Here is a 25,522-nt window from a genome sequence, read left to right on the forward strand (position 1 = left end):
AACCATCAGATAAGCCTCAAAGTTTTAGATATGATTTGTGAACTATCAAAAAAATAATTTTTTCTCAGTATTAAGTAAAGAAAAAATTCATACATTATAGCTTTTAACTTTTATTTTTTCCCCAATATCATCATACAGAACTCTTTTTCTAAAGGAGACTAAAACAGCCAGAAAAATAGCCATGACCATCCATCCCTCTTAATTAACGTATTATCTGACTTTTCACCTGTGAGAAAATTGGTTGATTATGTTCACAGCCATTTTTGACCTTGACCTATTGCATATAACCTTAAAGAGAGGTCATGAAAAGATCATAACCCTGATCACATGCCAACGGCTTCTTTGTATGTATACATTGAACTATAGAAAACTCTACCGTGAATTTGTTGTTTTTTAAACGAAAGTGAAAAAAGTGATATAATTATCTTGATTAGTGTGAATACAAAGATTTGATCGTTTGAAAGTTTTATAAGTTACCTCCATAAGATTTTCGCGATATCGCTGATTTTGTTGGGAATTTCGTTCTGATTTGTGAAAATAAAAGGTTTAAAATATGGGCCAGAGCTAAAACTATACAGGGACTGAATGAACAGTGTACCCCTACCATAAAAAATGATGTACATCTTTTACGTATTTGTTTCATTTTGGATAAAAATAAAAAGGATTGCATTGTACTTGAAGGTTCAAATATAAAAGATTCAGTACATACAGATGAAAACGAAAAAATTACGTAGTTTTTTTTTTTTGGTCAATTTACTATTACTAAGGCCATATTTTACATCATACCATCATAAATTTTCCTTTTCAGCTGGATCTTGTGAAATATGAAACTTACATTTTAATGCCAAGCACAGCCACATTATTAATGGGTTCTCCTGCCAGGATCAGAGTACACTATCGTTGTGTAATATAAAGATTTCGCTTGTACAAGTAAATATCGGTTATCTTTGAAAAACTTTTAAAACTCTCTAAAAAGCCAAGAAAAAGTGTCGTCTTGAAAAAAAAATTACATCTGGAGTTGAATATTTGGAGCGATGTTAGAATTTAGTTTTCAATTTGTCAAAGATACTGAGTAGACTGTATCGACATCCTGGCTTTACATGTAGAAAATTTTGATAACGGGATATCTATGTAGGACAGTGCTTGAAAGGAGTCAATGTTTGTAAATATTTCACCAGATTTCCATTAAAACTTGACCCATTGCTCCCGAATAGCTTCGTTTCCAAAACAAATATACAGTAAATGTTGACTCTCTCTTCGACTATCGAATTCATTGATAGAATAAATCTATTAAGATAGGAAATAATAAAAATTCACAGAAATTCATATCATAAACTTTTATTTTATTATATCATATATTAAAGCACGTAATAAATAAAGCATTGTAAATATATATAAACGACATTCAATAAAAAAAAACCTTCATAAGATTGAATCTTAATGTGAGTATTCTTGCCCAGGGTCTGTGTTTTCCACGTACTTTCGGCGCGTGGAAGGGGTCATGGCTAACTCATTAATCGCTAACAGTCTAAACAACACGTCAATGGATTTCGTAGCATTTCCTCATTCGGGAAATTCCCCCCAAAACAAATGTTACAATTCAGATAACATTTCAAAACGTAAAAATTTAGCTCGACATTTTAGAAATGTTCTAGAAAGTTCGACAGCTTTTTTTTTATGGCAATAAAGGGTGGCAGATTATCGGTAAGCAGTGAAGATTTCAAAGATTGAAATATTATTCTGCATTGTAGAAAATATATGTAGCTGGCACTGGCAAGAAAATTCTGGCAAAAAGCATCCGATATATCAGAAAATTAAAAAAATCGTAATCTAATTCATCCTTAAAATGAGAATATTTCAAACAAAAAATATCATATATATATACTTAAAAGGGCCAACCAGTCTGCTTCGAATCGTAATTTTTCATTTAATCTTTTTTTTTGGTTTGAAGTTCTATGACGTGACAGTTCGGCGAATTTTAGTGCGTACGACTTGCAACATAATCAACTTTCGAGCACCAAATCTGTCTCCAAGGGCAACGATGGTTCCTTTGTCATGGCTCATCGTGACGTAGAAGACGTCCACAGCGGTGGAGAATGCGCAGATCTCACTTCCGTTCTTCATTCTCCAGAGGCGGATGGAAGCGTCCTTACCACCGGATACGACGATTTCGTTGTCAGGAGAAATGGCAACGCACCAAACCTGAAAGAAGAAAGAAGGAATCACTATAACTTTACCACAAAGTTTCTCCGTTTTTCATCATTCAATGCTTTTTGACTTTTCTGAAAGGTTTGGCTAGAACTGATAACGCAAATGTTTTATGTTTTTATTAACAACTTAAAATTAAAAAAAATTGACACAAGTTTATAAAACTGTTTCAATGTTGATTGCAACTAATGTTAACAGTATGATATCTCACCTCGTCTTTGTGACCCCTCAGCGTGCTCATCTGTCTCTCCGTCTGCATGTCCCACACCTTCAGCGTGCCGTCTGCTGAGGCAGACACTAAGTATCTGTTATCCTCTGACAGAACGACCGCCTTCACCTCCTTGTTATGCGCATGTACACCGGAACCGGAAAGCAGCTGTCGGCTGGGCTGACCAGTGCGCAGACTCCAGACCACAAGATCTCCATTGCGTAGTCCCGTTACGGCCTCGTCTCGAGGCAGGATGACGGTGCAGTCCGTGTTGGCATCCAACCTCAATAAACATGGGTCCGTGACTTCGTGGTGGGTCTGATTCATGTCAAATACCACGAACTCGGCGTGATTGTCAAATGAATTATTAAATCCTAATACACAGTATCGGTCATTGTGGGAAAGTTTTAAGAAGTTCACATAGTCATTGTTTCCTACGGGTGCGTCATATTTCACTTCTTTTAGTGCCTGGTTTCCTAATAAGTCCCACACTATCACATGTGTGGCATTGCCGAACTTTTCTGAGCGAGCAAACACTACTTTATCCGGGTCGGACATAACGCACAGAGCGGAACAGGTTTCCTCTGTTCCCATCTCTAAAGGTTTTCCTGTTGTGTAATCCCAAATCTGAAAAGAACCGAAATTTATTGATCCTTTATAGAAAATACCAATAAAGCAGTACATGATATTAGGATGTTAAAGTAAATGATATTATGATGTCAAAAACAACAATTCGTATAAATTCCAATTATAGAAATAATTAATATAGGAAAATTGAAGGAAAACATTTTTACCTGTAATTTTTTATTGGTAACACCTTTCCTAGTTGAGTATTCGTTGACTTCAAGATCTGCGTGCACTGCTCCGACCAGCAGACGATCATTGCAGGCAAGATGGAGGTTTGTGGATCCCACAGTATCTCCTTTCATAATGCGTAACAACTCGCCATTCTAAATTTGGAACAAAAATCATAATTTAGTACATGTAAATCAAACACCTCTAAACATTCTTCTTAAAATCGGTCATTGCAAAATTTGTCCTCTCTGACCATTCTTTTACGAACCATTAACGATATTTATTATTTTTTTTTAAGTTCTAAGCAACATTTGTCTTGTTATCAAACTTTATAATATTCTTTCTTATTCAATAACCTAAAAATACGACGAGGGGAAAGAAATTGAAAAGACTTAAGCCAGTAAAAAAATATATACTTCTTTCAAACTCTACAGAAAATACATTTATAAGCATCCCTTAAATAAAACTCGGGTAATAATCTTAAACTCTGCAGACGACGCTTGCATTGTTTTGCAGGCCTGCTGAATTACCTGCATGTCCCAGACTTGGGGTGGTCCCAGGCTTGATCCGGTCACTACGCTTCGTCCGTCCGTCGCCATCAGACAACAGTCCACGCGCACTTCATCTCCGGCAGCCCCCGGCGTCACCGCGCCGCTAGAGGTCGCACTGTACTGTACCATCTGATTTCCGGCCTGGTTCGCCATCATTGTACGGACATTCTGGACCTGTGAAAAATCAATTTTTTTGGAACTCAAATTTTGTTTTCATTTATTTAAAAGTTATGATAAAAGTAAAAGCGGAGGTATATATCATGGAATAAAAAGCATGACTGATATAACAAACAGAGACATATAGAAAATACTGATAATCATTTGAAGATCTGAATACTAATATTTTTAAAAGCACATGTTGAGAGCAAAATATTGAGTGTAAAAACGAAGAACATTGAAACTTTTAAAATTCTGATTTCTACTTAACTGTTAGTAAAATCTACGAAAATTGCTACTTCTATTTAGACTTCTTTTGCTTATTCTATATAATGAAAGTTCATAGACACCTATAAAAAGTTTTTTTTAAATGACACATTCTACGTAATTTTTAAATCATTCCATCTCTATACCTAGAAGAAAGGAAAAGAAGATGAATTAGCTCAACATCCAAAGACACATTCCATCTACATGCTAAAGGTTCACAATCAAGGAGAGGTCAATCAAAGAAAAAAAAGATAGCAAAAACACGGAATTAATGCTAAGGAAGTGGGCGCTTTATCAAAATGTCAACTATAGGAATTCATTTAATTTATTCACAATGGCCACTGAATGCATTAATGCAACAGTGAATGCTCTTGAAAACACCAAAAAAAACTCATTATATATTACTTTTTAACCGACGCCTTCAAAAAAGATTAATTCCGTGTTTATCTATATCTTGGTTTCAACAACAATAGGGATGCAAACTCAAACATTCTGAACATTGCATGACAACACTAATGCACAACAGAATTCGCAAAGGTGTAACCTTACGCCATGTTTTCTTTCAAGCATCTTTTCTTGTTACGTGCAGTATACCATGTCATGTTAAGCGATTCATTTACATGTAAATTAAGTTTTACATATTGAATTCTTATTAGACAATTATTATTTTCAATACTCCGCTTATAAAAAGTTTAAAAAAATTTTGAGAGGAATTTTTACTCTCATTCTCGGATTATAATAAGTTATACTGTGGTTTCATTAATTTTCGTGGGTATAAATTTTCGTGGATTTTCTGAAAACCACAGTTTCAAGGATACGTAATTTCGTGGCCAATGATTCTATCAATACAAAATGTTTGTTGAAAATTGAATTTCAATGAACATTTAATTTCGTGGATCAACTTAACAACGAAATCCACGAAAATTGGTATTCAACGAATATTGATGAAACCACAGTATATATTTTCGAAAGAGAATTTATCATTTCTAGTATCTGATTATATCTATAAAGAATGCTGACAAAAAAATGACAATTATATCAAATGGCGAAATCGCGTATTAAATATAAGTAAATGAAACAGAAAGTAAATAAAATGAATTACACATAACCCTAAAACGCTATTTTCTAAGCACGTTTCATGTTTAAAAAATTAAAATTGCGCTCTCAATATTATGATCCAACCATCTCCAATGCGAGGAGAAATGATCGAGTCATAACAATGATTCATGATTCCAATAACACAATCCGGCAAAATCAATCGATAAATTTTCAAAATATCCACAATTAGGCTACTTAATTAAGAGAACTGTATGGTCGACTCGTGTTAACTTTTAGAATATATCAACTTCATTGAGAATGAGATCTATAGTGCTCTATAATGATAAAGGAAAAAAAGAAATTTTAAATATAAAAAAAATTGAGTTTTTCTTTACCAAATCTCGGTTTATAGATAAATATATCATATCCAAAATTCTAAGATAAATCTGATGGGTAATTTGTTGACCAACCAGCAGCCTCCTTAATTAGAAGCCGATATTGTGCTCTTGGAATCAAAATCCGTTTCTAGACAACAAAGATAGAGAGATAAAGAATAGAAAGAAAGATTCTTTTTTTCTGTGTGGAGGGGTTAGAGAGAGTCTGGATACAGGCAGCATGCACTGGGAATGAGTATGATGACTTACAAGGAACCGTTTCTGATGAAGTGAGGATGTCTGTTAAAACAAGTTGTTCTGGTTGTTAAAGTCATGAACTCTTTTAACCATATTCAGGACTATTATCAATGGATTTAAAGTATAAAGTAAACTCAACTTAACCTAAAATAAATTCAACTACATGTGCTTCTATGCACGCTTGATCAATTAAAATCAAGATGTTGAATTGAATTCTGGATAAACTTTGAATTAATGAATTAAATTCTAAATTTCTTGAAAATTATCTAGAAAATACTACGATACACTGAAAATGAAAACAATTAAAATTTCAAAAAGATTTCATCTACAACTGAAGACGAACAAATGAATGATTTTGATGGAAAACAAACACAATTCAACGATAGAAAAATCACAAAATTAACCATGCTTTGATATCAACAAATGGATGACAAACATAAAGAAAACACCGCAATAACAAAAACAAACAAACCATGATATCACAGAGAATAAAGGGCACCTGCTCCTTACCTGATAGCTGTAGGAAGACATGGTATTGTATCCACTCTTGGACATGGTATTGGACATGGTATTGCTACCACCCAGCGTACCACCGCCACCACCCAAACCACTTCCCATGGAGGAGGAGAGCGTGTTACTGGTATAGTTAGCGGGCGTCGCCATATCGTAATCCGCCGTGGTAGACTCGCCGTACGCCATGTTGTAACTGCTGCCGCCTCCGCCGGCACCGCCACCGCTAACACCACCACTGCCGCCGCCGCCAGACTTGTAGGTTGTGGTTTCCTTCTGGTAAAGGTAAGATGAGGTACCGCCGCCACCACCAACGCCACTTCCGCTGCCTAAAGATAGATATCTCAACAATTAATCATTGTTTCCCGTTTCTGATCCTGTGTTTTGTAATTCCATGGGTTGATAAAAAATTATGATATATTTGGAAATATGACATCTACTACAAATACACTTCATATAAAAAGTATATACTAGGTGGTATACATAAATAAATATTGCAGTACATGTATGTTACATATACATATGTTTGTACTGGCACACTAGTAAGTAGTGATAGTACAATGTTACGGTATATACTTGTGCTAGGCTACACTGAGTACATCAAAAATCCTCGGCAGAATACCCATACACGGTAAGCATTACAGTCCATTTTGTCTTTTTTTCCTGAGCTGTGTTGAAGTCTTAGGAGAGAAAATTAATACTTAAATTCAGAAGAATTTATTATTTTTATCATATTAATTATATATATAATATTTCTCAAGAAAATATCCAAAAGATTGAGATCATTGCATTTGTTGAAAGTTCAGACAAAATGGCCGTACTATGGATTACACAACGGAGATTAAACTTACTACCTGGACATAGGCGGATGTCGTAAAAATGTAAAAACACGCGTCGCGTTCGTTGTAAAAGTTGAATACACAGAGCTCGAGTGATTATATAGCATCATAGCAACGCACTCCACACCAGTTCCTGGATCCGCCTATGCTACAGACTACGCTATAATCGTCACTACGAGCTAGCTACACATGCTAACAACAACGCTAACCTGCCGACGACGCGGATCCTAAGTACGCTCGTGTAGCCTTGGGGGTACCAATAATGGTTCCTTTGTTCGAGAACGTACCCGTAGCTCTGAGAGTGGCAGAATCAAATACATCCCCGCCTACACCGCCGCCGCCACCACCACCACCGGCCGCTGTTGTTGTCGAGGATGTGTAGTAGGAAGAGTATCCGCCAGCACCACCACCACTGCCGCCGCCACCGGCTCCTGCAGAACCATTGACCACTGTGATCTTGGTGCCACCGCCAGATCCGCCACCACCTCCTTCGCCACCGCCGCCGCCGCCCATTGCCTTCAACACTGGTAGGTTGGTCGCCGTTGGGGGTGAGATGGTTGCCGGTGGGGGTCCACCGCCGCCACCACCTGGGAATGTGACTATACCCGGCTTCATTCTCCAGAAGGCCCACATTAAGCTAGCCAAAAACGCCATGGTACCTAGTAAAATATTTATCATATTGATATGTTTCCTTTTATATTGAAAAATAAACCTTTTCATTTTAACTACAATCTCTAATAATCGAGGCCCTTAAAACGTTTCGATAAACTACTGGTATTACTTACCGAGAAGTGTTCCCATGGCAGCACCTGCCCGCGTACCACCAGCTGCTGGGGGTGGAACCACAGCGGGACCACCACCAGCGGTTTGTGGCAGCGTGTTCAGTCCACCAGTCAAACCAGGGTTTGTTCCAAAGCCACCCGAAATTCCACCGATCTTTTCATAGTGGATCACATCAACACCTCCTGTGAAATCAAAGGATGTTCATCAGGAAAATAATACTCATTCTAAGAAAAGACCATCGTAGATCAAGCAGAAACTTCCTTAAAGCTAGGCTGAAATTAAGACAACTTGTTTAACTACATTAACTATAGGATGACACTAACCTCCAATACCCGAGGCACCAGGTCCGAGGGACCCACCACCTCCGATGTGATCGGGAACTATGTGGGGTCCGGGGCCAAGATCAGGGACCGGGGGTCGTGTGGGTATACTGAAAAACGAACAACAACTTGTACACATCTCTATTCGTAAATAAATCAATTATCTTAAACAAGATGTACGAATCTGTACTAAAAATGTCTTACATGGGTGGCCGTAGATTGTAGCCGTGCTTGTCGATCAGAGTGGCGTAGTTTCCGACAATGTTGATCCTGCTGTCTCCGTGGTGGGCCAAGTCAATAAAGCGGTACTTATTCCAGTAGGCGCCTGTGCAAAAAATAAGCAAAAACATTTATTACAAAATACAAATACGGAAAGATTCTTCACGTAGTTGATTTCATGAGAATAACGGAGAAAGTCGTCACTTCGTTCCTAGTCTTACCTCCAATGATTCCATTGAAGCCATCCAAAATGGTAGAATGGGCGGAGTCTGTGTATCCACCAATGAATACCTTGTGCATTTCGTCGAAATTAGAATGGGTAGCTGTGTAAAAAAATATTGTTTATATTGTCTGATATATAAAAGGCCGAGAAGACAAAAGAAACAATTACACTGAATATTGAACTTGCAAACAATTACACAAAATAGTCACACTCTCTGCTTACATTGGTGCATGTTAAAGGCGCTGAGACTGTCTACTATCAGGTCCGCGCGCTCGCCGGTACGCAGGAAATTTACAACATGGTATTTCCCGTCATTGTACGTCTTTGAGTCTATTCTCAGAGTTTGTTTTCCGCTGCCAGTGTCATATTCAGCAACAATGAAACCATTTTCCTGAAAATGATTAAGAAAATAATATCTAAAATTCCAATTTTAATTTTTTGTAGCGGTATACATCACTTAAAAAGAAATACACGATTCATCTTTTGAATTCAAATCGTATGGGGTCTAGGGGCTGGGGTTGGGGTTTTGAGTTGGTATATTACCAGTTTGATAGCAATGTATTCATTTCCCAGCCGGCTCTCTGCTCTGTATAATAATCCGTCCTCATAGAAGGTCATGAACCCAAACACGATTTCATCCGTGCTGGACACCTGGAGATCGTCGAACGTGTACAGAATCAGGCCGCCCTGCTGGTTGTCAGGGGATCCAAAAATGGTGCCATTGGGATCTAAATTAAGAAATGGAAATTCGTATTTTTTTTAGTTTATCAAATATCAGGTGCAAGAAATAATAACGAAATGTAAAAATATAGCACAATAATTGCAAAGCTGCAACTTCCTCTGTACCTTAATATACATTCTTAACTACTGTGAAAGAAATGTAAAAACACTTTGACATTTTCCCCGTTAGTGTTATTTCTCTTTTATTTTCAGAGGAAAGTTGCTTAGCTTATCAATTAATTTTGGTTGACTTACACTCGCCGCAGTTTCGTCCCCAGTGAGCGGTCGTCTGACAGTTACACGTGAAATCTGTGATTCCGGGAATACATATACCCCCGTGTAAACAGGCGTCCAAGGGGCATGGTCTAATCGCTGAAAACAGTAATCAAATATACGATATTAACACGTATTTGAAAATGTCATAATTAGAAACATTCTTTGGAGAGAGAGAGAGAGAGAGAGAGAGAGAGAGAGAGAGAGAGAGAGAGAGAGAGAGATAGAGAACGCACCACGACATCCAGTCATTATGTGGTCCAGGTTACTGGCGTACTTCAGCAGTTCCGGTGTGTGTCCATTAAGCTCCACGGAAGACATACATCCGATGAAGCCCTCGTTGGACTGCAGGACCTCCCGGACAAACGTGTCCAGGTACTCACTGGCGGATACGCCGCCGATGTACAGTCTGCCCGTCAGCACCAGGGGGTTCGTTCCTAGGTTGATGACAATGGGCGCCAACTTGTCGATGGACACCTCAAACTGACGTTGCTCGCCTCGCGTGCGCTCCCTCAGAACAAAGGTGTGCCATTGGTTGTCGTTCAGTTTCGGGGTCGGAACAAGATGTGGAGAACTCTGACGTACACCGTTGTGGAATTTGACGTATAACTGTCCACCGATCAACTGTACAGCTATGAACTGGTTTCCACCTCCGCGTGTAAACAGCAGAATTCCGTTTTCCTCACCAGTTTTGAAGTTGAAGGTCAGATGCATCCTCTGGGAGGCGTGGAGAGGGGCAAGGTCGGCGTACACGTCCCTAGTGACGAAGGTCACGGGCCGGAAGTGGTAATTATCGTACTCGGTCTTGGTGTGAATGAATATCGGCCAGTGTCCCCCCGAGTGCTGCTTCAGTTCGTCAAAGATGTCGGTATGGTCGATGTACACATTGTGCATGGAGCCAGAGAAGGACGGGATGTTTAGACTGGGGTACAGATTGGCCAGGGAACCGTAGTACACGTTGTCGTAGTGGATGAAAAAGTTCTCTCCCTTCAATGTTTCTGTTCAAAACCAGAAGGCAGCGGTCAATGATACCGGAATATTGAAATTTAAACGTTTAATTATGGTTTTCATTAATAAATATAACGGGTAAATTTGGTATTGAAAAATTAATACATTTATCCATGAATATGTTTGTACTTGAAAAAATTATATATGCACATGTACTAGCAAAAGTACCTTCTTTAGCGGCGAGGTCATCAACCCACATCTTGACCAGGTTGCCGTGACGTCGGAGGTTGAAGGTATGCCAATGGTTGTCGTTCAAGTTCTCTCCCACGTAGTACTCCTAATGTCAAAAGAATCGGAAATGTTTTAATGTAGATCAACTAGTCTTAATTATAATTCAATTAAAATACATGTAGTAAAAATGAAAGGATAAATTAAAAAAATGTAAAAAAAAAATCAGTTGAAAAAGAACAAAAACAAAATGGGGAAAATGAACTTGGAAGAATTTATTTGTGGAGGAGAAGAGAACAAAACCAAACTCAAAAGATTTTTGTGTGGATGTATTTGTAAACGTAAGGATGGAAAGGTTGAAAACTGAACAGATAGAATAGAATAGAACATTCGATGCAAAACCTTTACCAGACAATAAGAAAATAAAAAATAAAATTCCATAAAAACCGATGACGATAAAATGAATTGACTTAATCGTAATTTTGTATGCTATGCGCTAGTTCCGTTCATTTCGCGCTTTGATGATTTATTTTTCCGCAACAAGATGTGAATATCTTTGATATGTATGTTATCATGCACGATCGAGTAGACTCCTCACAGCGGGATACTGTCGTACAAATGCTGAATCATGCTTTCCATTGATATCAAATTCCATACCACCCAAATCTACTTACAAATGGAAGCAAAATTGGCTGCAAGTGCAATGTTTCCGATAAAATTTTCAAATTAACTGTTCAAGACTTGCACACTAATAATTCTCTGAAACGATCTTGAAATCACTTGACACAAATTCACGTGTTTAGAAAAAAAAGTATTTCTAATGACTTGAATTAAGCACAAACCTGGTCAACTCCGTTGATTCTGAAGGTGACCTTAACGCGGCCGTTTTCCAGAACTGCCCGGATGTACTCGTCAAGGCCGCGGGTGGAGTAAGTTTGGAACAGAACGGCGTTATCCTGAGCGGTCCGGAAGCGGACGGAGAAATCGTTGTTGTGGGTCTTCTGTTGCAGTAGGTAATTATATAAGATATAGTGCCCATCCTCAAAGATGCTAGTTATCGGCCCTGCAAAATAAAAGTAAAAAAGAAATTGTAAGTTTGCGATGAATAAATACAAAAAAAATGACGCACATTGTATTATCACGATGTCTTAAATTGGTCCGGAAATATTGCTGATAGAAGCTTACATCTGTCGCAACGGTCTCCACCAAATCCGGTCCCCTCACAGTGGCAGATGTAATTGGATTGGTCGGAGTACGCGCAGGTTCCGGTACCGCAGATGTTGGCATTGTCACAATGGCGGGTGAGCGCTGAGCACTGGTTGGAAATATCAGATCCCGAGATGAAAGACTTGAGTCGCATGTTGGAATCTGTACGGAAATGAAAATAATGATAAAAACAACCTTGAAAATAGTCATAACTGAAAATATATATAAGAAAGTTAGAGGGAATATTGTATGCAAAATATAACCCAAAAATAATTGAAAGAAAGTTTAGAGGAGACAAATGAACATTCACTCACCAAGTTTGTGAAGCGTGAGGTCTCCTATACAACCCACATACCCGTCTCTGGCAAACGTATACCACGACAGATTCTCTGCTGGTAGTGCTCCAATCCAAATTCCACCGGCAAAGTACAAAGAATTGGTCTCAAATGAAGACAGTTCAATACGAGTGGGCTTGTTGTTCAGGTAGACCAGGATGTAGCTGTCGGCCATTGATAACTTCACGCTCTGCCACTGCCCGGTGCTGACGAAATCGTTAGACACCAATATACGTCGCGTTAACGCTCCAAAGTCATAAACAAAATACAATTTTCCATCGAAGACTTCAAAGCTCATGAAGTGAGACAGAGAGGTGGTCCTTGGTATGGTCAGTAAAAGACCGGTAGGAAGCAAAGTCCGGAAGCGGAAACTGATCTCGCCTCCTCTCTGCCGGAAGTCGACGTAGCCGGGAATGTGGTAGTGCTTGCCGTGAACTAGGAGCGATATGGTGCTGATGAGCTTGACTCTGGTTGGCTGGGGTGCGGGTGTGGTGGGACGCGGGGTGACCGGTCTCTGGGTAGTGGGTCTGGGAGTATGTAGGTCAGCGTGACCCCTATAGTGATTCTCCCACTCACCGCGCGTGAAGATCAGAATGGGCCAATGGCCGCCGCTGTGCTGCTTCAGTTTTTCAAAGATGTCCACCCGGTCAACGTAGACATTGTGCATGTACCCGTGGAAGGCAGGAATTCGCAGGTTAGGGTATATCTCATATAGGGATCCGTAGTAAATCTTGTCGTAGTGGATGAAGAAATCCTGGCCGGATATTTTCTCTGTTGAAATGACAGATAAATATTAAAATAATTAAAGGAAAAGAAGAAACGTTTCGTAAATATAATTCTTCAGAAAGTACCACAAGATTATGTACACAGGTTAGACGTAGCATGTGGATGATGATAATCTATTTTCGCGAATTTTACCTGTTTGGTGTTGCTGGGAGTCTACCCACAATTCCAAGTGGTCCGCGCGCCGGCGGAGGTTAAAAGTGTGCCAGGCATCGTCATTGAGATAGATCCCGGTGTAGAACACCTAATGATCAGTCAATGGATGTAATAATTGAAATCACATAGAAACAGCTGTATTTATTAAGCATTTATTTATATAAATAATGTAATTATTAATTGATATTATTGAATCAATAAATGTTATTATATTCACATGATTCAGAGATGAAAACATTCCTAATTGAGTATACTGTAAATAAAATTCAATAACTTATCAATCAATTATTTCATTTATATTGAATAATTGACATAATCTAATGTGATAAAGATATCTAAACTAACTACTGTAATACAATAAAGAGAACTAAAATTTAATAAATATAATCTGAAATGAAATAAAATTATACAATATTCAGGTTTTAAAAATTATAAATTTACTGAAATATTTTTTGTACATAAATTAAAACTTTAAAAAAAAAATCTGACTATAGCATTCATCCAAAATCCCCATTCTCTTTTCTCATGCAGAATTTAAAATTTCACTTTTTCTAATTTTTACGTTTAAAATTGACATCTAGCTACTCACTGGGTTATGATCGAAAATCTGAAAATAACATAGCAACCACGAGGCTAGTGAAAATGTCAAAGCATACAGGCTAAAGCTGCAATGAGTATGAACACACTGAAAGTTGTTATAATAGGCGGATGGAAAAGGATATCTCAAGGAGAAAACAACAGGCTTCAACACTGTTATGTGTGTGCTTATTATTTGACAAAAAATGTAGGGACAAACACACGGCAAACTGTTAATATATTTTGTGCAAGAACATGATATGCATTGGTTATAAGAAGGATAATGTAGCTTGTAATTAATATATTTTTTTAATAACGTTAAGATGAAAAAAAAGGATCTCAAGGAAGAAAAACAACAGAACTGTACATTTACGTTTAGAACTCGTCATAAATATGTAATGGTACACACACACACACGGCAAACCGTTGATAAAGTACTAGTGTTTATATAATGCAGAACAGGTGAAATGCAAGGGCTATGAAAATTTCCATCCTGAAAGCTAAAGCACGCAGAGTTAATGCACGTTCGTTTTTTTTAAAATATATAAATATCCTTGAACTCTTTACCTGGTCTCTGCCGTTGACCCTGACCGTGACCTTGATTCGCCCGTTCTCGAGCTCCGCACGGATGAAGTCGTTGTGCCCCTGGGTGGAGTAGGTCTGGAACAGTATGGCGTTACTCTGCTTGGTCCTGAATCTGACCGAGAAGTCGTTCATGTGAGTCTCCAGATACCTGCTGTAGTGGTAGATCACGTATTCCCTCCCCTCAAATGCGGCAGTCACGGGCCCTAAACGAAAAATTGATCATTGAAAAAAATTCTTCATTTTAATTTCAAATTTTAAAATGATTTTCAAAGTGTACTGATTTTAAAAGAAAAAAGAATGAATAATTGAAAAAATAAAATTCTTTATTCTAAAATTAAAAAGTTTTTCTTTGATTTCTAAAAATTTCAGAGAACTTTAAAAGTTTATGAAAAAAGGTTTTAACTTACATATATTACAGTTGTCGCCGGCCATCCCTGTCCCTGCGCAGTAGCAGTGGTATGACAGGGCGTCGTGGTATGTACACTCCCCCCGCCCGCAGATTGAGGGCACCGCGCACTCGTTTGCCCCCACTACACAGGACTGGGAGAGTTCCGGTACATTCTGGATAATCATGGATCCAAAATCCGTGCCTACAAATAAAACCAATTCAAACAATTACAAGAAGGCCTCTCTATCATATTGCAGTACGAACAACGGCTAAGCAAATGTCATATTTGCGCGTTTTCACAAAACGTCGAAGTTACAGTACTTACTGGTATCTGTCAAAACAAAGTCCAACAAGCACCCAACAAAACCATTCCTTGATATCAGATACCAGGACAACTGATCGTCCTCCCTCGGACCGCCGAACCATATTCCTCCGCTGAAGTATAACGAAGTCTCAGAGCCCGAGAGACTAGCAGTTGTAGGAACGTTGTCGTAATACGCCGTAAGTCGGCGGCCATAGCTGAATACAAGTCGGACAGTGTGGGGTTGACCATCGTTCACAATACTCGAGGAAAGTCGGACACGCTTAGCGCCAGCGCCAAAATCATACACCATGTACAAATATCCGTCCACTATTTCGCAACTGACGAAGGAACCGGAAGTTCCGGCAACGAATATCAGACCTTGTGACTGGAGAGTCCGGAAGCGGAAAGAGATCTCGCCGCCATTCCTCATGTCAATAAAGCCAGTGGCCCGGATGTGGAAGTTGAACTGCAGAATGGAGAGAGTCCGGAAGAGATAGATTTCTTTTGGTCTCGGGGCAAGGGTTGTGGCCGGAAGTGGCGGCCTGGTGCCAAATTCGTTAGGTTTGTAGATAATGACCCGGCCATGAGTTGACGCATGCGTCTCGATGTGAGCTAGAAGACTTACGATCGTCACGTGATTGTTTCTAGCGAATTTGGTGTATATGACCTGCAAGTAATATTTTCAGAAATAATAATTCCTTTGAAACATAATTTAATATGTTTGCAGAGTTTTTGGCTCGAAAAAATTCTTTAATGAATACTTTATTTTGGGATTTTTTGTATATTGTTAACTTAATCCTTCAGCATTTAAATACAATTTTTCTCTCCTATTTCCATGTCTACTGAGTTTTTCTATATGTTTTTACTCAATGTAGACACGCAGGTGATGAGTTACCTCGGTGAGCGCCCCATCAAAGCCCTCACGGATGTTTCTATCGGTGAGCTGTATGGTATCCGGGCTCCCTCCCAAATACACGTCGCCAGGGGCAACCAACTGAATCTCGTTCCTGGTGAAGAGTTCGCCCGCGTACTTCTCGTCGATAAAGAATCTCAGCTGTAGCAGAAAAGAATGTCCATTTTACTACAAGCACTAACGCAGTGATCCTTTAGTTTATATAAATTCAGGCATTCAGAAAACCTGGCAGACAATCCATTTCGTACACAATAAGAAAGTACAACTATAGTATGTGAAAACATCTTTAAGTCCGGACTATTTTTTTTTTTAATTTTAGGCACAAAATTTCTAGAACGTTTTTGCATGGATTTTATTTAAACAACCCAATATCAAGCATCGTCAAGGTACAAACAATGTGTATGAATATTTGCGAGGTCGTGCATTTACAGTATACATGTATATTCACAACAAATTTCCGATTATTGCACCCCTCCCCGCCCACCGGAAATATCAAGGTTACAAAAATTAACGTATAAACAACTGTATCTATTTTCTTGGATGCTTGCTTGTATTCACAACAAAATCCCGAAAATTGAACCCCTCCCCACCCCCATCCCCACCGAACTATAAAGATTGCCAGTGACGTGTTACGTACATGGCGGCCCATCCTCTCCACTGAAATCTTGTGCCACCTCCAGTCGTTCAGGTCGCGGTAGTCCTCGGGGCGGAGCTGCACCTGCTGGGGACTGTTCGTCCCATCGTCCAGGTAAAAAGTCAGGTAACCGTCCTGTAATAAAGAGAGGAACTCACAGATGAGAGGCTGAACACAGATACAGAACTCACAATACTTTAAAATTAGTTAGCTCATTAACTCAAATAAATGTGCGTATAATCAACCAATTTTTTTAAAAAACTGGTTACCACTATGAAAACTGAGAAAAATATTGAAATAAAAGTAAAAAATAAAAATGAAAATAAACTTGGAGAGAAACAAAATTAGAAACAAAAGTAAGATCTAATATACGTTGAAATGAAAAAAAAAAAACACTTTAAGAATGTGGATGATAAAAAGAGTAAATAAATACATGTTTTCTATCGGTATATATATTTAGACTATAGTGACATTAAATGAAGGAATATTTATGTATAAACCTCTTGCCCCGTCTTTTATATATATTTTATATACGTTCATTCTACAGAATGATATGATCAAACAAATCCATTGAAAATCATGCAAAACGAAAATCGGTCAAAACTTGAAAAGCAAATAAGCAAAACAAAATCTTGCAGAAACAAAAAAAATCCCTGTAAAAAGACAAAATAGTTGATCTGATGTAATGAATACATTCTCTCTCTCTCTCTCTCTCTCTCTCTCTCTCTCTCTCTCTCATTGTGGATGCTATATTTAATATAAATCTGCTTTGTTATTGAACACATTTCATTCTTTTTTTCCTTTGATTAAGATGAAGATGAATTATGAAACACGTTCCATGAACTCAGTCTGATGTGAGTGAGGAAGAGTTTGATGCTAAAACAACTCCTTGTCTCGGTAAACAATGGTAACCTCTAGGCATGCTTAGTATGTATATGGCACCAGAGTCCTGATGATCTTGTCATTCCGGATTACTTACACACTTTTTGCCGTTTTCAACATTCTGCCAAAAACAGAGCAAACAAATATCAACTGTGCTGCTCCAGATAAGAGGGTCACCTTTCTTATAGTGACTGGAATTTTTGATAATCAAAGCGGGGGGAAATTCCTTCTGCTAATATGCTGGATATGATTTTTATATGCATATATATATTTTCGCAGGAAAACAGAGTGCACATGACATTCAAGCCACTGCTAAGAGGTGTGCCCAAGATCGTTGAAATATTCATACACGAAAAGAAGGAAACCCTCAGTCGGCTTGCTAGAGATTTCAGTGCTAGCTTTATGTATATCAAATAAAAGACTGTACAACACTTAACGCAAATTCTTTCTATAAACTACAAGTATTTAGTTGTAATTTCAAGTTTTTCCAGAAATTATGATTTGTTGGAAATGTGTGACTTTGTGTTACCGTATACATTACTTAAAACTGGTACATAAAAGAAATCTTGGATGGCTAATTCTCAACGATCTTGAAGGGTCATTTTGTCTTCTGATGCTTGCTTCATTTTAACTCGGACATACAAAACCCAAAAATCATTTAAAATAAATACTAAAAAAGTATGCACTTGAAATTACACAGGAACGAAAATTGGAATAAAAAAAAATTTAAGCGCAAACAAATAAATTCTCTCTCAAAAAAAAAAATGAAAAATAAAAATGGACCAAAAACCAAAATAAAAACCTTCAGAATATTTGTGCTTCAATGTGATCACTCAAGTTCCAGTAACCCATTATACCTTGATGGCTATATACATGAGCTGATTCTGTCTGTTGTCCAACCACAGAAGGCCATTGGCTTTCTTCGTGATGAACTGGAAATGAAAGGTCTCGTTGGACACCACCTCCATCATCTTGGGGGCGTTGACACCGAAGGCGCCGAAGTCGTAGTGGATGTAGGCGCTGCCCAGGAAGCGGATAGTGTGTGTGGAGTAGCGCCGGGTTTGGCGGAACACCTGTCTCTCCACATCCTCGTACAGGTTTGTGTTGATCTGGGCCTGGGTGGTGGGTATGGCTGTTGAATAAAAGACATTGGTGTAATAAGACAGGAATAGAAAAATGGAAGACCTACATGTATGTTGCATTCAAGCTGCACGCATGTTTATTTCCGCTATTTGTTCACGAAGCGTGTCTAAGCATTTTCAATATGAAAACGGTAGTCCAGTATTTTAAAATGTTAAACCAATTGCAAACACAACATGCACCAGATGTTGTAAACGTATATTTTCGCAAGTTGTTAATTATGTGCATCAAAGTTGAATCAATATGTACGCATATAGGCTTTATTTCTGCTATATGGTAATGATCTTTACAGCTGGTATACTGTTTGTATCAACGCTGTCACTATGATTAAAATTCAATACAAAATCACAACCATAGGCAGATTAACTCGCGTATACATTGTAATATGGATGTAAATATTTTATTCTCAATTCTAGTAAATGAGGCACACATATAGTGTAGGACTGAGTGAATTGAGATACAATATACATGTACATGTATATGCTAAAATTAATTTTTTTTTGACGCCTGTATAGTCACAATTTGCCGTCATACTGATATTTCATTGTTATATTTAATATATCAAATAAGATCTCTCTCTCTCTCTCTCTCTCTCTCTCTCTCTCTCTCTCTCTCTCTCATTCTGCAAAAACCATAAAACATAGCTTGGAATGCAATGAAAATTAGGAAAAAAAACAGCACGTTGATTTGAGATGCACTGTTTTTTGTCATTATCTTGCAACTTTGCAATTATGCAACAGATGAAATCTTTTTTAGAATACATTGCATCGGCAGATGAACATCGAGTGATATTACCTACATCGGCATATCGCCAGCTCTACAACTTAATACAATGTTTCAATAACATACAGTGTATGTGGGAGGATGCGCCTATATCAATAAAGTGTAAAATGTTACCGCGAGTTTATAAACCTAAAACATTTCTCCAGATGAAGGTTTGGTGCTTATATATGGATTATTTATAAATTTGGCTCTATTCGTTTATGTATATAAAATAACGAACGCATGTATGTACAATATACAAATTGTTAAGCGTAGAAATACCCCCCCCCGTCCCCTAACAAAGTAAGTATAGTATAGTATCTCTGACACATCAAATTCCTCTACCTACACTGATATACACAAACAATGATTAGACGTGACCAATGATAAACGATCTTCATCATTCACAATGACCGGTCACTATACCACAGGTCATATATCTGTTAGTGTGCGAAGTAGCTACTGAATCTTTCTACATTGGTACTTTCGGTTCCCAAATACATGTAATTACAAAAACATTGAAATTAAAACCAAAACTATGAGGAGATTTGCTAGCTTTAGTGATATTAGTTTTTCAGTTTAATCTATCTATTGGTTTGGCACACAACGATGTTACAACACATGATGGTACCAAATGTGTTTTCAAATGAGATATAACTTGTGAAGTCAAAACTGTCTAAATGTTTAATCATTATTTAATTCTTGATACATGTATACTAGTATTTTTATAACTAGTCGGTGTATACACAATGTAGATGACTATTGTATTGCCCGATTTGTCGAAAGATTTGTGGAACATACACCAAATTAAGAACGCCTTCAGACAAAACAGAGGGAAAGAGGTCAACTGCCGATAACATTAGACGCTCAACTAAAACACATGTTGCTCTCTCGTCAAAAATTTTTGAGCGATGTGCAGAGATTTATTTATATAAACAGTACACATTTGTCAGTATGGTATGCCTATGATAGAAGTAATTTACTTCTAAATTTCGGAGGTTTTTTTTTTTTGGTATTTCCTTTTGTTTTTTTCTCTCTATTCTTGGTGTTTAAAAAAAGAAAAATTGGGTTCAGGCCTACTACAATAATTCATCAGCTTAATAAGACATCGGGAATGCATTTGAAGACACCCCTTTTTTCTCTGTACATAAGCGGTGTCCACGAATCGCCGGACCGCCCTTGCTCCTGGGGGTCATTTGTTTCGCAGCAAGGTGCGCTGTGACAGTATCTGTATCAACAAACGCCCCAAGTCCAGTGGCTATTTGTGATTAATCACTTAATTTCAGGTAATACCGCTACAAAACATATGTCTACAATGAAAACTACAATGGTGTGTATGTCACATCTTAAAAAAACATTTAAAAAAAAAGTTTTTTATTGCGATTATGAACCTTATAAAAACTTGAACATTTTTATTTTTGAAAATGATGATTTCTTTAATCTATTAGATCCGATAAATCAAATATAAGCTGGTATCATTTAAGTGCAATTTATAACACATGAAACATGTTTAATTTGAAGCAGCTGCATGCGGAAGCTATTTTCACCACCGCTTCTTTCAGGAATGTTTTCCCTACATCTCTCAGGTAAACACACACCGAGCGGCTACTGTCCGCCGATAGTATACAGTAGGAGGTCGGGGGTAGAGAAATGCACATGCATGAGTCAAGTGGTTTTCCTCCTACCATCGAGAGAAGGAGACAGAGAGTCATAGCGAGAGATTTTTAATGACGCCTGCTGTGTAGATTTCGTTTGAGGAAATGGAGGTTTTTGATTGCGTACTTAAAGGATTGATAAATATATGTTTCGCACCAAAATGACACATCATTGACTGAGATTCAGCATGGACGTCTCTCTTTCGAATTTTAAAATTACAGGGATAGATTTCATCTCAAATTAGAGGCCAGTTTCCCTTTCAAGGTTATCAGGTCTATAGATCTAGCGAATTAAATCGAAACTTTTCTTTATTTCCTGTTTTTAGTATGTACATGTTAAACCCATTTAGACCCCCAATAGATTAAGACGTGTAATTTAAAGGTAGTCCCCTTAAACTGTCGATTTTATTTTCTCTCTGTGTCGTAACGTGCTTTTGTGGGGGATTATTGAGCCAGATTTCTCCCAACATAGCATTAAAAGAAAAACAAAATCTTGAGTAAACACTTCTCTGAAAAATCTGAACTCGGCCCACACAAAAATGTTTTTAAAAAACAGTCACTCAATTAAAATACACGCGTGGATTCCTGACTTGTCAACTTTTTCTTACAATCTTAAATATGCATCAATTTGTCGTATGCTAAGTTGCCAAACTAGTTTTTCACGCGAATGAATTACTAAAATAACAATCAAAGAGAAGATTTTCCCGAATGACTCATGGAATTAACTTTCTACAGGTGAAAAACAGCTTACCTATTGCTATTGCCAGCACCGCTAAAATTGTTTCTGTCCTCATTCCAATAGAATCTTTTGTGATCACTCCATTAACAAAATCAGAGAAATTAAATCCTACTGATTTCAAACGTGTGTATGTCTTAGAGACAACCACTTCTCAGAATAGATTTGTTTTCGGCTCGCAATGGGATGCAGATTGCGCGTGTGTGATGTATATTTCCTAAAGATAAACACACGAGGATGAAGCAACCCCCGAAATATGTATATGTCAGACTATCAGATTCCAAACGGCAATCGTCATTTCCGGTAATCGACAAGAAAACGAAAATTTGAGCAGACGGTAATCGACAGAGCGCTTCCTAGCAAAAGATGAGTTTGGAAGTGTGCCTGTTCAGTCACAGCGAGGTGCGAGCGGTGGACCAGTTTGATACATCACACCGATACACCATTCACAGAATTAATAACCCCCCAGGAGCAAAACATAAACACGCGAAGTGGTAGCTCCCTAGCCGGCTACGCTTAAAGTTAACCCCCGGCAATGGTGGAAAGATATAAGAGATACGCGCGGTTTAGTGTGCAAGAAAATTATTTTAAAATATTCACTGCATACAGGTAGAAGTCTTTTCATGAAAAAAAAAAATTAATTGCAGCTTTAACGCTGATAATTTATTGACAGGTTTGATAGTCGAGTTTTTGTACCACTTCGTAACGGACCTTCAACCAAATTAAAGGCAATACAATGCAAGAGGTCTCTGACATAACATGTGTATGTAAAAATAGCTGAGTGGAATGAATGATTCAGCCTGGAAAACTGCAGTCAGGATTGCCAAGATTATGATACCGAGACAAGATAACGTCAGATAAGGGGTGCTTTTCTTCACTCAGCGGTCCGTGAAAAAGACGTTTGTGTTCTTTAGAAAAAAAATCATCTCATTTTTGTGTCTATGTTTATTTTTAAAAAAACTCGCACAACAAAGGAAGAATGGATATTAACACTGAGTAAATGTCACATGCATAAAATGATGATGCGGTGCGGCTTTTTGAAAATACGTCGGCAAATTGGTCATTATAGTCAGTTTGCTATAACACCATTCAAGCCAATGCTTTTTGAACTATATTTTCACACGAGTTTCTCATGTACTGTAATTTTAAGTATTAAAATAAGATTCGATTGGGGTTTTTTTCAGCGCACGCTGCAGTAAAATGCAATAAAGTACGGTGCACTAAAATAAGCTTCAATATTGAAGTTGTTTTCCACTACAAATATACATGTAGATGTGGCATTTATACTTTTTCGTTTAATCATTTTCATTATCTTATGATGAAGAGGTCATCTTTTGTCATCTTTTCTTTGTGACATATTCAATAAAATGCTACAGATAATGACAACGTCCTGATTTTAAAATATCACAGCTCAGAGCAATACCAGAAGTAATATCAAATTAAAGAAACCTAGACTATTTTCATAATTTTTATAGCTTTAAAAGACTCACGTGGTGGCAGAGTTGTCCTCCTTCTCTGCTCCCGTCGTATGGTTCCGTTCAGGACGATGATATCCACCCCGCTGTTGTCCCCAGGGGGTGGGATGAAGTGGGTATCACCGCCAGGCTCGATGAAGGTCGTCTGGACCCCATCCCGAATGATGCGACGGTCGTCATTAATCACACTCGTGATGAAGTCATCGGGCACCACCTCCACGCCCGGTCGGATGGTCACCACATTGTGGGTGACGTTGATCCTATCGACGTGGAGACTCTGTCCGGAACCGCCAGACGTCGTGTTGTGGTCGCCTGTTACTATGTACCCAGTAGATCCGGTGGTGTTGGATCCGATCAAGCCGTGGACCTGTAGGTAGTCCTTTTGGACGTTCCAGACATCAAGCCTTTCCAAGGTGGCATCAGCGTATCTCTCCCGGACCATGTCGGACAGGGAACGACCGAAGTAGGTCTTGCGGTCCCACTCTCTGATCTCCTGCTGAGGGGTTCCGAAGGTTTGATGGGATTCTTCTGTGCCGTCGATTAGTAATGACAAGCCTAGGCAAAAATCATGAAAAAAAAAACCAATTATAATATTTGATCGAGTAAACTAAAGAAATGATACACAAATTGATGCATATATATCCTTTTATGGATTATACAACATTGTACAAATATAGTTCTGCACCTCTTTGTGGTTGCCATGTGATTTCTACGAGCTGCCATTCTCCCGCAATGAAGTCAGGGGTAGAAGTGGTCCAGGACATTGTCGGGGTCCTAGCGGTGGCCCACAGCTTCCCGTCCCTGTAGTACACAGACAGGGGGAAGCTGTCCATCAGGTACATGTTCTCTATCAGCCGCTCCGGCCTGACAGCGAACTGTACCGTGAAACCACGGGACTCGCAGTTAGCAAGGTTGCCTTTACAAATCAAGTCTTCTCCGAAGTCTAGGTACTGGCTCTTTCCGTTAATTCTAATAGCTCGCCCGTGTTGGCCCTGGACCTGTGCCGGATTTCCGTGAAGGAGGATGGTTCTTATGGGAAGCTTGATGAAGAACTTGCCATTCTCAATGCGGGGTACCCGATCTAGAGGCAAGGCTTGGTGATTCACGTATCCTGATAACAAAGAATCAAAACTCGTAAATACACTCGACATGACTCTCAACAAAGACGTAGAGTCCGCAATATTTCTGTGACTTGTGAGTGTATCTGTGTGATGTGATGATTCCTCCTGTATACATAACCATAAATGTAGATTTGGGAAGTGAGGATGGATTTGAAAGGTGAAAAGACACTTGAGTACATGTACTACTACGAAAGACACCACACTGGTTTATTATAGTGAGCTAAGGATCGTGAAATTCTACAAAGTTACGGGGAGGGGGAGGTTATACTTGTCAACAAACCTTGCAGTTGTCCAGAAGCTATGGCTTGGTCCCTCTGAGCATAGATGTACTGAATTTCATCCACCAAGGCATTGACGGTTTTTCGGCTATTGTCCTTCGACCGACCCACAAACGTCTTGCCGACGGTGGGATCGTCTCCTTGGAAGGAGCTCCACGTGGTGGTGGCTCCCTGTTTCTTGCCGTCCAGATAGAGCTCGGCACCACCATTGGGGGACCACGACATCACCACCTGATGCCACTGATCGGCTTGAACGTTCGGGCTTGATACTTCCCACATCTTTCCGTTCATAAAGAACCGGGAAACCAGTTGTCCATACTCATAGGAAAGCGTGTTGGAAGGACTCGATAGGAAATAAGTACCATCTTCTAATTTTCGCGCCTTTATCCAAAGGGAAATGGTTAGTCCGTTTCTGCATTTGTCCAGATTTCCCATACATTTGTCGCCATTGTTTCCGAGGTCCAAGTATTGGCCGTATCCCTCCAGAGAAACCCCCTGTCCTATTCTTCCATTGGTTAGACTTGCACCATTGGCTAAAGTAATAGTTAGTCGGGGATGGTTAACCACGCCCCCTGACGCCGTTTCCAAGGAGATAGTCTCGTGTTGAATGTTGTCTGTTGGAAGTCAAGGGTTAGAAAAAAAAACACCAATCAAAACCATGCAGTTACCGTGACA

At 38.7% G+C, this 25,522-nt stretch overlaps 1 protein-coding gene across 6 annotated transcripts in view; it reads right to left on the reverse strand.

Annotated features, from left to right (window-relative positions):
• Positions 1-1,322: 1,322 nt before the first annotated feature.
• Positions 1,323-25,522, reverse strand: part of LOC128193015 (uncharacterized) — a 38,810-nt gene continuing 14,610 nt past the window's right edge. For 2 of the 6 annotated variants that reach the window (XM_052866172.1, XM_052866171.1), the window contains exons 10-39: positions 24,850-25,461; positions 24,134-24,559; positions 23,464-24,003; positions 18,538-18,812; positions 17,778-17,801; positions 16,802-16,933; positions 16,147-16,305; positions 15,273-15,918; positions 14,967-15,149; positions 14,542-14,762; positions 13,378-13,486; positions 12,439-13,230; positions 12,104-12,286; positions 11,761-11,981; positions 10,919-11,027; positions 9,979-10,740; positions 9,725-9,841; positions 9,293-9,477; positions 8,972-9,140; positions 8,748-8,849; positions 8,512-8,632; positions 8,311-8,417; positions 7,990-8,169; positions 7,414-7,863; positions 6,366-6,694; positions 5,868-5,897; positions 3,742-3,936; positions 3,211-3,366; positions 2,420-3,043; positions 1,323-2,202 (exon numbers count right to left, since the gene is read on the reverse strand). In XM_052866172.1, the coding sequence (XP_052722132.1) occupies positions 1,954-2,202; positions 2,420-3,043; positions 3,211-3,366; positions 3,742-3,936; positions 5,868-5,897; positions 6,366-6,694; positions 7,414-7,863; positions 7,990-8,169; positions 8,311-8,417; positions 8,512-8,632; positions 8,748-8,849; positions 8,972-9,140; positions 9,293-9,477; positions 9,725-9,841; positions 9,979-10,740; positions 10,919-11,027; positions 11,761-11,981; positions 12,104-12,286; positions 12,439-13,230; positions 13,378-13,486; positions 14,542-14,762; positions 14,967-15,149; positions 15,273-15,918; positions 16,147-16,305; positions 16,802-16,933; positions 17,778-17,801; positions 18,538-18,812; positions 23,464-24,003; positions 24,134-24,559; positions 24,850-25,461 (8,408 nt within the window). In that variant the 3' untranslated portion in view covers positions 1,323-1,953. The remainder of the gene's footprint in view (positions 2,203-2,419; positions 3,044-3,210; positions 3,367-3,741; positions 3,937-5,867; positions 5,898-6,365; positions 6,695-7,413; positions 7,864-7,989; positions 8,170-8,310; positions 8,418-8,511; positions 8,633-8,747; positions 8,850-8,971; positions 9,141-9,292; positions 9,478-9,724; positions 9,842-9,978; positions 10,741-10,918; positions 11,028-11,760; positions 11,982-12,103; positions 12,287-12,438; positions 13,231-13,377; positions 13,487-14,541; positions 14,763-14,966; positions 15,150-15,272; positions 15,919-16,146; positions 16,306-16,801; positions 16,934-17,777; positions 17,802-18,537; positions 18,813-23,463; positions 24,004-24,133; positions 24,560-24,849; positions 25,462-25,522) is intronic. The other 4 variants (XM_052866176.1, XM_052866175.1, XM_052866173.1 and 1 more) reach the window with 4 other exon arrangements.

This window comes from Crassostrea angulata, chromosome 7, assembly GCF_025612915.1.
Source record: "Crassostrea angulata isolate pt1a10 chromosome 7, ASM2561291v2, whole genome shotgun sequence".
NCBI lineage: Eukaryota > Metazoa > Mollusca > Bivalvia > Ostreida > Ostreidae > Magallana > Magallana angulata.